A 13,004-nucleotide genomic window follows, 5' to 3' on the forward strand; every position below is an offset into this window, starting at 1 on the left:
CAGAAAACATCACACACACACACACACACACACACACACACACAACAGACACACACACACCTTAAGGACTTTATTTTGAACCATCTGTTGCAAGGACCCATGCTATGAACTCACCTGAAAAACTCCTAGGGCACCTGAATTTCAAGACATATGATTCATACACAAGAGGAGGGAGGGACATGTACTTAATAAGATAACAATACATGACGGGGTGTATATATAATGTTGCAGCTGCCATTTCCTGCTGCCCTTGCTCTTTCCTTAACAAGTCTTCATGTTCCAAACTACCCACCACCAGGTCACAATATTCTGTAATATAGTTTTCTTCTTGAAGTTTCATAGAGACAAGCGAGTAATTCCTTTGTCTTTTCCATTCTGAAGATGCCCTAATCACTAGAAGAGATCATAAGAACATAAGAACAGCCCTGCTGGATCAGCCCCAAGGCCCATCTAGTCCAGCATCCTGTTTCAGTGGCCCACCAGATGCTGCTGGAAGCCACAGGCAAGAGTTGAGGGCATGCCCTCTCTCCTGTTGTTACTCCCTTGCAACTGGTACTCAGAGGCATCCTGCCTTTGCGGCTGGAGGTGGCCTCTGGATTTAAAAACTCATTAGAATGCCTCAGGCATATATAATCTTAGCAGGTTTTGTAGTACAAGTGTAGGTTAGGAACTGGCATCATTGTGCTATATGTCTCCCTCACATATAGATGTGAGGTGGAAACAAAGAGACTCACAGCATGATGTTGTGTCACCGAAAAAATGGAGAGATTTCACAATGGAGGGAAGTAAGAAGTTGGGTCCCCCAGGGATCTGTACTGGGACCGGTGCTTTTTAATTTCTTCATAAATGATCTAGAAGTAAGGGGAAGCAGCGAGGTGGCCAGATTTGCAGATGATAAACTCTTTCGGGTAGTGAAATCCAAAATGGATTGTAAGGAGATCCAAAAGGATCTCTCCAAACTGGGTGAGTGGGTGACAGAGTGGCAAATGCAGTTCATTGTTGGCAAGTGTAAAGTGATGCACATTGGGACAAAAAAAACCCCAACTTCAAGTATACGTTGATGGGATCTGAGCTGTCGGTGACTGACCAGGAGAAGGATCTTGGGGTCATGGTGGACAGCTCGTTGAAAGTGTTGATTCAATGTGCGTCAGCTGTGAAAAAGGCCAATTTCATGCGAGGGATCATTAAGAAGGGGATTGAAAATAAAACTGCTAATATTATAATGCCCTTATACAAAACTATGGTGCGGCCTCACCTGGAGTACTGCATTCAGTTCTGGTCACCATATCTAAAAAAGAACACTGTAACTGGAAAAGGTGCAGAGGAGGGCAACCAAGGTGATCAGGGGCCTAGAGCACCTTTCTTATGAGGCAAGGCTACAACACCTGGGGCTATTTAGTTTAGAAAAAAGACGACTGCGGGGAGACATGATAGAGATCTATAAAATCATGCATGGTGTGGAGAAAGTGTGGAGAAAGAAATTCTTCTCCCTCTCACATAACACTAGAACCAAGGGTCATCCCATGAAATTGAATCAACTTGTGGAATTCTCTGCCACAAGATGTGGTGACAGCCAACAACCTGGATGGCTTTAAGAGGGGTTTGGAGGAGGAGACGTCTATCATCGGCTACTAGTCGGAGGGCTATAGGCCAGCTCCAGTCTCAAAGGCAAAATGCCTCTGAGTACCAGTTGCAGGGGAGTAACAGCAGGTGAGAGGGCATGCCCTCAACTCCTGCCTGCAGGCTTCCAGCAGCATCTGGTGGGCCACTGTGTGAAACAGGATGCTGGACTAGATGGGCCTTGGGCCTGATCCAGCAGGCCTGTTCTTATGTAAATTGTTTGTATTACAAAGCACAAAGTGTAAAAAGATGCAGAGTGGTGGCAGCTCCATCTCTCCCACAATGCCTAGTCTTCCTCAATTCCTAAAGAATTTTCTCTGGTATCATAATGTTAAGGGTGCCTACAATGCAATGTTATTGTAGGCAAAAAGAACAAGCCACAACACAACACAACAAAACAAAACCAAAAACACTTGGAGGCAGGTCCAACCCTACATGAAGCAGGATGTTATTCACATTGTGAACCAGTTCTTAGGTTGACACAGCAGCACATCCAGAACCCCTTCCTCTAGCCCACCAAGAACCCCAGGATAGTTTGCAGAAAAAGGAAGGCTTTTGTTCTCTCTTTTCATAGTAGGAAAAGGAAAGAAGGGGGAGAGATTTTAAAGGAAGGAAGTAATTGAGAGTCTGGGAAGGGGTGCCATTTGGCCCTGCTTTAGAACCACAAAATGTCATGGCCAGCACTGCTTGGAGGTAAATCATTTTGGACCAAAATAATTTTTATGGGATGAATCAAAACATCAAAGAACATTCTTGCACCTTCCAGCACAAACCCCAATTTCCAAATTCAAACACAACAAAATTTCATTGGAGTTTGGCAAGAAAACCTGTGAGTAATACCAGTGCATAAGATTTGCAAGCTCTCTCTACATCCAAACCACAGAATTTAAAAGCAACTCTGTTATAAATGAAGTTATTAGAAGAAGAGATGTGCTGTTTCTGAACCAAACTGAGTCTCAAAGGAATGCTTCCGATAATTTGTGTCACTCTAAAACAGATGGAACACAGAGGGAACTCAACTTCTGGGCCGATTTTACCACAAGCAGGCTAATGAAGGGTCCTTGCACACTTGGGGAGGTAGAGCAAAGAATCAAAACCCAATCAGAGCAGGATACCAGGCAGCCAGCCTATGCATGAACCATTCATAATGTAATAATTTGTACTTCTTCATTACTAAAGATGGCTCAATTTCACTCGCTGTCTCTCACACACATTCATTGGCCTGGCCTGCTGCCAACACAGTCTGTCTGTATCAGACAGGGGAATAGTGTGCAACCCTGGAAAGCTGAACTAGGGAGACTGGAGAGTCTGAATTCTCAGAAACAAGGAAACTGGAATGTGCCCCTAACTATGATTAAATGGCTCCGAATTCAGCAGGGAGGAGGGAGCAAATCAAATGTGACACTGGGAATCCGTGATCAAACTGCCATCTCGGTGGGGAGATGGACTTGGATAGAAGCCACAGCACTGGGGAGTTAACTCTTTCCTCTCACATAATTTCCCCAATCCAAAGTGCCCTAAGTACAGGTGGTATTTATGTCTCCCCCCCGAGGGAAATATCAACTTCTACTTTCTTGTTTCTACATTCTTGAGGATATCTTCCTCGACAAACTGGAGGTCTTCAAAAAGTAAAAAAGGAAATCAGTTCCTACCTCAGGGATACGGACACTGTATGGCTGATTATGAAACCTTGGTGCATTGTCATTCACATCCCCCACTTGGATATTCACTGACCCTTTGATCACCTGCAATTCGAAGAATAAGAATGACTTTAGTAACCCATATTGCTGGTATTTCTTCAATTACTATGGAGATAGCAGACTGCACTTTTCACAACTTAACAAAAGAGGGTTGTTCCCCCACATCACCCTTCTGACAGTGAAATAGGGCTCACTTTTACTGCTGAACCTATCTTTATGGAGAAGGATTGGATTTCAAGGAAGCATAATCTTGTAGCCCAAATCCTTCCCCCAGGGGTCTAGGGAGCTTGCTGGTGGCCACAGGATGAGCTCGACTGGTGGGCCCCTACTCCTCTGCTAATGTGCATAGGTGTGTCATATGCAAGGGGCGTGGCCATCAGCAGCAAGGCAAGTGAGATGCCCATCTGCTTGCTGCACTTTGCACCTCATTCACACGTCACTGGGGACTGAACTCCAATGATGTGCAAACAAGGTACCAAGTGCAGTGCGCCCAGAGCAGGGAGGGACAAGTGCTGGTGGCCCCTAAAGGTGTGGGGGAAAGCCAAGTAAGCCTCTGGCAGCCCCCAGAAGTGCTCAGGGCCGTTGCAGCTGGAGGACACTAGTCCTCCTCTGCTCAATGGTGGCCATGTGCCTGCCCTTCACCCTTCAGAAGCTTTTCAGTACTGAAGGTGGGCTGAGCTCCACTTTACTACTAAGAGGGAACTTTGCAGGGAAGGTAAAGATTTGGGGTCTGAGACCCAAGCACAGGGTTGGAGTGGCAGTGTTGAAGGAAAAGGTTAAGGGTCATTCCAATAGCCTGCTTTTTATATATATTTTATTTTTGCAAGGATAAGGAGTTTCACCTTGCATGTCTTACACCATCCCATGCCCCATTTCAGTCCCTGAGATGTTTACACAAAGCCCTCCCACTTTGAAATTATAGGGAGCTATTTAATTGCTTCCCCATTCAAGGAAGCTTATACTGAAAAAGAAAAATACTAGCAAATACTACAAGATACAGCAACAGAAGACAAGAGAGGGCAAGTGACAGCAAAATAAGACACTGGCAGACATCCTGACCAAACTACTTGAAGGGAGCCCCATTGAAATTACAAGCTACACTTCTACATCTCAAGGACTCCTCCTTCAGAAAGATGATGGGACTGCAGCAGCTGCAATCTCCTCCCCACAGAGCATGCTATACAAATCAGGTCCACACTTCTCTCCATTTTAAATCATGGAACAAATGTCATGCTTACCCCTTGGCTGTCACTGACAGAAAATTCAACTGTGAATTCTGACTTCGTCTGAAACGGGAAGAAAGAGATATAATTAGAGATGCCACAATAGTAATCTGTTGATAGAAGGCTTTGGACTTGAGCTGAATATAATTACATGCTTTTGCGGCCTGGAGGAAGATGAAGAGGCATTCCAGGAGTAACTGCAAAAATTCAGCTCAAGACTGCAATGCTAGTATAATCTTACAAGAATATCAAGGTGATTGCAATGAGTCAACTAACAGCAGGCAAGTGTTGGAGAAGCTTGCTTCTTGACTGGTAGCAGAACATTTTAAGGAGAGGACAAGAGGTTAATGAAAAACAGAGAGTGTGTGGCTAAGAGCTAGTCAGCTTTCTTAACTATGAAAGTGCCTTTCAGATCGTTTTTTAAAAATTATTATCTGTATGTATATAGTACAGAGAAAGACTGTTTGAAAACTTTTCAGACAACTGTAAAGAAAAGGTGCTTGTATTAAAGGCTCTAGGAGGAAGCCAGAAAAGCATGAGTGTAAAAACATGGTGCATATAGGGAACAGAGACAGACAGCTGTTGACAAACTATATCGCAACAGGCCAGCCACAGATGAAGACAGAGAATCACCTTCCTCATGATTTCACAATAAGAGGGGAGAAATCTGAAAAGGGCAAACTAGGGATGTGCATGAAATGGATTTTGTGTTTCATTTCCAGCTCAAAATGAAACACAAAATGCTTAAAATGTTTCAATGAAACAGTGGCCAAGCTGACTGTTTTAACAAAACAGACTCAAAACATTTTAAACATTTTGGCCATAAAGAACAATGGGGAACTTGAAACACCCCATCTGTGAGATGCCCATCTGCTTGCTGCACTTGAACTAACACCCATTGTTCCCCATGGGTAGCTTCTAGGGACACCAATGTGAGTTGAGTGGTTGGGCATGATGAGTGCTACCTACCACCCAACCCACAAAAGAAATGGGCAAGCGGGTGATTTTAAACTCATTTAACCTTTTCCCAAACCCCCATAGGATCCTACAGGGAAAGGTTTAAATCATGCCCTACTGCCCAACCCCCCTTGGTGTCTCTAAGAGCTACCCATGGGAAACAATTGGGTGTTTCAAGTATCCCATTGTTCCCTATGGCCGGAACAAGCAGAATGTGCACACTTTGCATCCCTGCCTTGAAAAACACGGTAGAACAGAAGCACACCGTAAAAGGAGATCTGTCCCTCCCAACAAAGAACACACATTTCAAACGCAGTCCAAAAATGCCCCCCCAAAAGAATCACTAACCCAGAATCCACTGCCAGCTACAGTTCCTACACTGCAGTAACATCATTTTGGCACAAGTTGCTCTCTAACACACTATTATTACTCCTTACTTTCTAGCTTTGTAACAGCTGCCACAGCAGCACCCTTAGCAGCAAGCACTGCCATATGCTCAACTAGAGCAACTTCAGCCACATTTTGGCTTACACCTTGCAGTACAGATTGCAGAGCAGACCAGAGCAATGAACTCCGGGGAAGGAGGATTTACCTTCCCTTCCCTGCAGACAATCTGAGAGGGTTCCTGGCACGGGCAGATCAGTGGTGCAGACAAGCAGCAGCTATCCTGCCATCCACCTACGCCTCGCCCAGACAGGCGAATGGAAGCACTGCCGTGTGGCACCCCACCCCCCAAAGCCCCAGTAATGCACCATGTGAGTGTGCGGTGCATTACTGGGGTACCCCCTCCCCTCCCCAAGTGTGTCTGCCACGGCTACAAGCAGCCACATGATCAGAAAAATGGGATGAGAGGGGTGCGTGCTCCGCTAACCTCATTTAAGGGAGGGTATTTAAGTGGGCTTGCTGCCAGGAGCCACACAGCTCCCAGTGCAGCATACGACCAGCCACAAGCAGGCTGGGCTCCCTTAGCCTGGTTTTGGCTGGTTGTGAGAATTGTCTCAATATCTTATGGTGACCAGAAGCGCAAATGAAAAGAATGTGTTGAGTCACTGTATTTGCTGGTAAATCAAATAGTTGATTTACCTGATAGATGTGATATCAGACCTTGTGATAGAGAACTGCACTTCTCAAACCAGCAGGTTCACCCCTCCTTTACCATGGTAACTGTTTTTCCTGGAGCGTGATCCGAGGACATTTTACCACAACATGTCCTCCATGAGCACTTAGGTAATGCAAACTAGAAGGGCCTACAGGAGATTTATCTCCTGCCTTGGGGCAATGCCTGAAGCCAGTCTCTGAAAGCCAAATCCCAAGGATAAAGGAGACATTATCCATTTGTCTCAGGAAGACACTCTGTCATTCCTTCCATTACCTCTCTCTTTCACTTACTCCCTCCCCTTCACCTGTGCAACACGAAAGGAAATGGTGAAAGATACCTGAAAAGAGAATGCTGAACATGAAAATGACAGGTTAGGGTAGAGATTAGACAGACAGACAGGGTACTCCAGGCTAAAATCTACCCTACAGCATACTCCATTATACACTTTTCTTTTCTAGCAAATAATGTTTTGCTTTTAAAATATATTGTACATTTGTCCAGTCCATGCTGTCCCGCTCAAACTATCTGATGTATATTGCTGTATATTGCAGAAGTTTCTTTTCTCTGTTCTTTCCTTATGTTGAGTCATTATGTCCTCTTTCAGTTTTCAATTAATCTCTTTTCATTGTTTCTTTTTATTTCCATATCACATTCCCACTTACTTTCATCATTACCTTTAGCTTTCACATCACATCTGCCTCTGTCTCTCCAACACTCTTTGACCTACTCACCAAAATACCTCAGATTAATTACCAGTATACTCTTACCATTCCTTCCTTCTGTGTGCATGTGTGCATTACAAATGCACTCATTAAAACTTTTATATACAAGTGATTGCTAATTAAACAGATAGGCAGGTGAGTTATTCATTTTTCTGATTGATTGATTGATTGATTGATTAAGTGCCATCAAGTCGGTATCAACTCTTAGCGACCACATAGATAGATTCTCTCCAGATGATCCAACTTGGCCTTTAAGGTCTCTCAGTGGTGCATTCATTGCTGTCATAATCCAGTCCATCCACCTTGCTGCTGGTCGTCCTCTTCTCTTTCCTTCAACTTTTCCCAGCATTATGGACTTCTCAAGGGAGCTGGATCTTCGCATAATGTGTCCATGATAGTTTGAGCCTGGTCATTTGTGCCTCAAGTGGAAATTCTGGTTTGCTTTGTTCTATGATCCATTTGTTTGTTTTCCTGGCTGTCCATGGTATCCTCAAAAGTCTTCTCCGTCACCAAAGTTCAAAAGTGTCAATGTTTTTTCTATCTTGCTTCTTCAAAGTCCAGCTTTCACATCCATAGAGTGCCATGGGAAAAACATTGTCCGAACTGCTCTAATCTTTGTAGGCATAGACATGTCATGGCATCTAAATATCCTTTCCAAGACCTTCATTGCAACCATACCAAGTGCTAGTCTGTGGTGTATTTCTTGACTGCTGGGTCCTTTACTGTTGATTCATACACAGAACAATGACTCTAGCAGCCCAAGATATATTGGTTTTCTTATCACAATGTATTGACAAAAGTTGCTTTTGAACTCCTGGTTTTTAAAAACCTTTTTTTTTACTTTTTCTATAAGTAAATTTATCTGTGCTTCCTTAACTGATCCTCAGTACCCCCTTCCCTTTCAGCTGCATGCTAATGTGGCACATTGGCTAAGAATATGACCTGTAGGTTGAGGAAGTCATTAGATAGTCACTATGAACTTACTGAGTTGTCCTTAGACAATCCACTCTGTTTTCAGTCTCAGCTCCTCACTTGCAATATAGGAACAACATCATTGGGTGATCCACACATTACTGAAACAATGTATGTGAAATGCTTTGAACACTTGAAACACATGCTTAAAATTTCCCCATTCTCCTCTGGATTTGTTCAGCTATTTCTTAATTTGTACAATTTCATAGCCCCACCATCCCTTTTGGTTGCTTATGTGAACCCTCAAGCAGGAAATAGAATGGGCTGGTTCTGATCTATTACTATAGGAAACTTCCTTGGCTGGTATGGATGGTCTTCCCGCAGTTCCATCCTTTGGCCAGAGCTGGGTGACAGTGAACAGGTTGAATCCCCTACCTGGGATCTCTTGGGTCTTCTGTCCAGACTCACTGTGGACTTAAATCCTGATACAGTAATGTTTAGTTTAAAAAATATATCCTTCATTACCTCTCTGTCCAATGGTTGCCTGAGCCACACAACTCCAGTCATGCTTTCCACAGCAAAGAATCGGCTAGCTTCTTCCCCAACTACTCCGAACACAAGAGGATCATTGTCTAGGTCACGGGCAAGCAACTGTGTCACTGATGAACCTATAAGAACACAAGAGGAAGAAAAAGCAATGAAAAGGTTAGTGTTCTAGCAAATGAATTGTAGTCACACATATCTTCTTTCTTCATAAAGGCAAGAAAGAGTCTCATGCACCTTTAAGACTACCAGAGTTAATATGACAATTTTTTGTAGGGAAGAGTCTACTTCATCGGATGCATGAAGTAGACAGTGAAGATCTTGGAAATTTAGTGGACTGAATTATGCATGTCTCTGGTTTCATGGTGAGTTTCAGAGCTTTGATGCAATCATGTGGGTAGCTGATCTCCTAGATGGAAAGGCTAGAATCACACACACACTCCCCAGATACATTTTGACTTCAAATTTTCATTTTAGGTTTTGCAAAGCTATCTGCAAACAAGCCAGTGGAGCACAAGATATCTGCATGCAACTAAGCACTGGTGGTTTGGCGACAGGTTGGTGGAATCTGAGGGAGCAATTTAACCAGATTGATCTTTGCTGCAATCTGAGGTATATTTGGAGGATTCCCCCCACCACCTGGAAATCCAAAACAGACACTGACAGAACGTGACAAGGCAAAGTATAACTTCCATTATATCATTTTAAGCACTATTTAACAACCACAAATCCCAAACTCCACATGATGCCAGGAGTTCCTGTGATTGAAGATTGATTTCTTGGAGATATATGATGATTGTGGGGGGTGGACTGTAAAGTTGATCAAAGCAGCAGTTCTGGGGGGGATTAACCCTTTCCCAGTAGGCTATTCCTGCTATCAAAGCTGCCCACACAAGCGGCTTTCCAACCCACAAAGGAAAATACAGTTGCATTTCTGCAGGAGAGAAAGCAGCTGGGAGAGATTTTGATCACAAAAATGACCCATTGGAAATGGCCTAGTCGCCGCTCCCCACAGTGCTGCTGCTGTGATCAACTTCATAGACGCCACCCCTCCACTTGTATTTCCAACAAACAAACAAACAAACAAACAAACAAACAAACTTCCCGAAGATCCATCTGCTGGCATAATGTGTAGTTTGAACCTGACCGTTATACAAATCAGTGGTATGATATATTATATGTTGCCAAATACATAACAGTGGACTACACTGCATGATTGTTGTAAATTACTCTTCCTCCACTTCAGCCTCCCTCCACCCGCTCTGTAATATGGGAATGACAGTAGAATATATTGCAGAAGTGTTACAATCCACTACCTCATCCTGTAGTCCAATTTTTAATATTAATAGTAGTTAGAGTGTTGGGAAGACCCAAGTTCAAATCCTCATTCAGCCATGAAATTCACTGGGTGACTCTGGGCTGTCACATATCTCTCAGCCTAACCTACCTCGCAGGGTTGTTGTGAGGATGAACATAACCATGTACACCGCTCTGGGCTTCTTAGAGGAAGAGCGGGAGAAAAATGTAACAAATAAATAAAGTAAGTAAGTAATATATAACAGGTTTGTCATTTATTCATTCCACTTTTCCCTGTTAAGAACAGGCACAAGGTGGTTTACAACAATTAAACAGCTTATGTTGGAATGATATTCTTTTTTCCTGATATTATCATCACCACTCTGGTGCATGAGCTGACATATTGTTATTTGTGCTAGAAATTGTATTAATTTCACTATATGGGTTTTTTGTGTATTTACAGAGACATTTTTGTCATGTTTTGTTTATTTGTTTGTCACCATGTAACATAATGAGAAAATAAAATAGATCAAAAAAGCAATTAAACTATAAACTATATAATATGAATTAAAAAGACAATACCACTAAACATAATATAAAACAGCAACCTAAAAATACACAATACAAGTTGAATACTCTAAAAGCAGCAGTCCAAAAACTAGGGGTGCAGACACAGCAAAAGCTTGAGGAGCAACTCCTCAAGGGACAGAAAGTCCTTGTGGGGGATACATTTGAGGATGTTCAGTAAAATGAGGCTGGGGTAGGGATGTGCATGAATCACCATTCAAAGCACAATCTGCAGCACATCCCTGACACCTTTGAAACAGGAGAGCAAATGCGTACTTGCGCCTCCACCTCTCGCTGCCACTTCCTGTATCGGCAGCACTTCCCTCAGCTATTCTGTGCGCTGACGGCACTCTCTCCCAGCTGCTCTCACATGACGCTGGTGCACCAATCTCCTCCGCATGTGTGCAGCAGCCATTTGCATGGCTGGTAGTGCCCATCTGCCCTTGTGCGACACTGGCATGCACATCTCTCCCAAGCATGTGTGGCAGCCCTTTGCATGGTCAGCAACCATGCTGACCACACAAATGGTTTCTGCACATGTGCGGAAGCCATGTGCGTACCGGCATCATGAGAGGGCAGCTGGAAGAGATATGCATTCTGGTGCCACACTATCTTCACTGCCGGTGTGTGAAGATAGCTGGGGGGAGTGCTGCCAATACAAGAAGTGGTGGAGGAGCAGATATGCACCTCCTGTCCTCTGTTATATGCACCTCCTGTCCTCTATTATACGCACATCCCTAGGAGGGGGGGATTCCTCACTTGCATAAGGGAGATCTGCACTCCTACCATAAATTGATCTATGTCTCACTGATCCAATATTACAATCTAAAAGTTGGGTGAAAGTAGAAAGTCTATCTTCAACCACCTTTTAAAAAAAACAGCAAATGAAGGAGCTCGACATAAAACCCCGGGAAGAGAGTTCCACAGGTATGATACTTTCATTGAAAAGGCTTCATGTCTGTTACCCACCCAAATGTATTCCAACTAGAAGGGGGGGCAGGGGGGGACTCTTTCCCCCCTTTCCCCCCAAGTAAGATTACAGCAGTAATCAAGGACAACAATTGTCTGTATGTATAACTGAAGAAAAGGGGGGTAAGGAGGGGAGGAGATAATAAAAAAAATCATAACATAATATTAACATAATAAAATACAACCTGCCAAGAAAAAGGGAAAAAGAAATGAAGAAAAAGAAAAACCTTATTCTAAGGATATATTTAAAAACCATGAACAATTCATTGAAATTCAACTAAATTTCTGAGAATTCCTCTTTGTTACCTTTCAGTTGGTATAAAAACCAGTTCAAATGCCAAGGAACACATATCAGTTATCCAAAGTTGTAATTCAGGAGTAAATTTGTCCTTCCAGTGCTGCATTATAATCCTTTTGGCGACCCCCACCCAAGCATGAAGAATCTACAATTCTTGATGTAATGTTAGATTCCATATTTTGGAGATGTAACCCAACAAAACATGAATGTCCTCAAAATCATATTAACAATCTTATGGATTTCAAGCCAAAATGAAACCACCATTGGACAGGACCAAACCATATGCGGAAGTGTAAGGTAAAGGCAAAGTGTGTCATCAAGTCAATTTCGACTCCTGGAGCCCACTGAGCCCTGTGGTTTTCTTTGGTAGAATACAGGAGGGGTTTACCATTGCCTCCTCCCACGCAGTATGAGATGATGCCTTTCAGCATCTTCCTATATATCACTGTTGCCCAATATAGTAGCAGCAGATATTAGAACCAGCAACCTTCTGCTTGTTAGTCAAGCATTTCCCCACTGCACCACTTAAGGTGATGCGCCATCATACAAATTACATATCCAAAATCCAGAAGTCTGCAAACCAGCCCTTATTAAACATTCTCTGAGGTGTCCAATAGCACAAAATAAAGGTTTCTGCAGTATTAGCCTCATGTTGAGATCCAAAGAGGCACATTTCACTGCCTTCACAGTTACCCACCATTGGTTTAACAGAATAGGGTATTCAAGAACATTATTCCAAAATCTTGGATGTAATCAATGCTGATCTCATATTTAAGCTTCTCATAAAACAAGGCTACAGGTTTAGGTGCATCTGATAGATGTTCCAGGTCTAAGAAAAGAGGTGGAGTTTCAGAAGCAGCAATTGCATCAGGACCAAAAAGCCATGATAATAGAGGTTTCCACTGAATAAGCTGTTAGCTAGCATTTAGATATAAATAAAACTCTGCTCTCAACATTTCAAAAGATTTGAAAACAGCTTCATAATAAATCAACTGATTTAATGTAATGATGTTATAGGATGGCCAGTTGGCCTCCCAAAAGATTTACGAGCAACCTTTAAACAGGGATTCTCCATAGCATGAACTTTTCATGCAAGAA

At 43.0% G+C, this 13,004-nt stretch overlaps 1 protein-coding gene across 2 annotated transcripts in view; it reads right to left on the bottom strand.

The window, feature by feature from the left end:
• CDH23 (cadherin related 23) overlaps positions 1 to 13,004 on the bottom strand; it is an 846,530-nt gene that overhangs the window by 643,755 nt on the left and 189,771 nt on the right. For both annotated transcript variants that reach the window (XR_008320257.1, XM_053312564.1), the window contains exons 4-6: positions 8,759 to 8,901; positions 4,559 to 4,606; positions 3,273 to 3,365 (exon numbers count right to left, since the gene is read on the bottom strand). Coding sequence is in view for 1 of the 2 variants with exons in the window: in XM_053312564.1 (XP_053168539.1) it covers positions 3,273 to 3,365; positions 4,559 to 4,606; positions 8,759 to 8,901 (284 nt within the window). In the remaining variant the exon portion in view is untranslated. The remainder of the gene's footprint in view (positions 1 to 3,272; positions 3,366 to 4,558; positions 4,607 to 8,758; positions 8,902 to 13,004) is intronic.

Source organism: Hemicordylus capensis, chromosome 3, assembly GCF_027244095.1.
Source record: "Hemicordylus capensis ecotype Gifberg chromosome 3, rHemCap1.1.pri, whole genome shotgun sequence".
NCBI lineage: Eukaryota > Metazoa > Chordata > Lepidosauria > Squamata > Cordylidae > Hemicordylus > Hemicordylus capensis.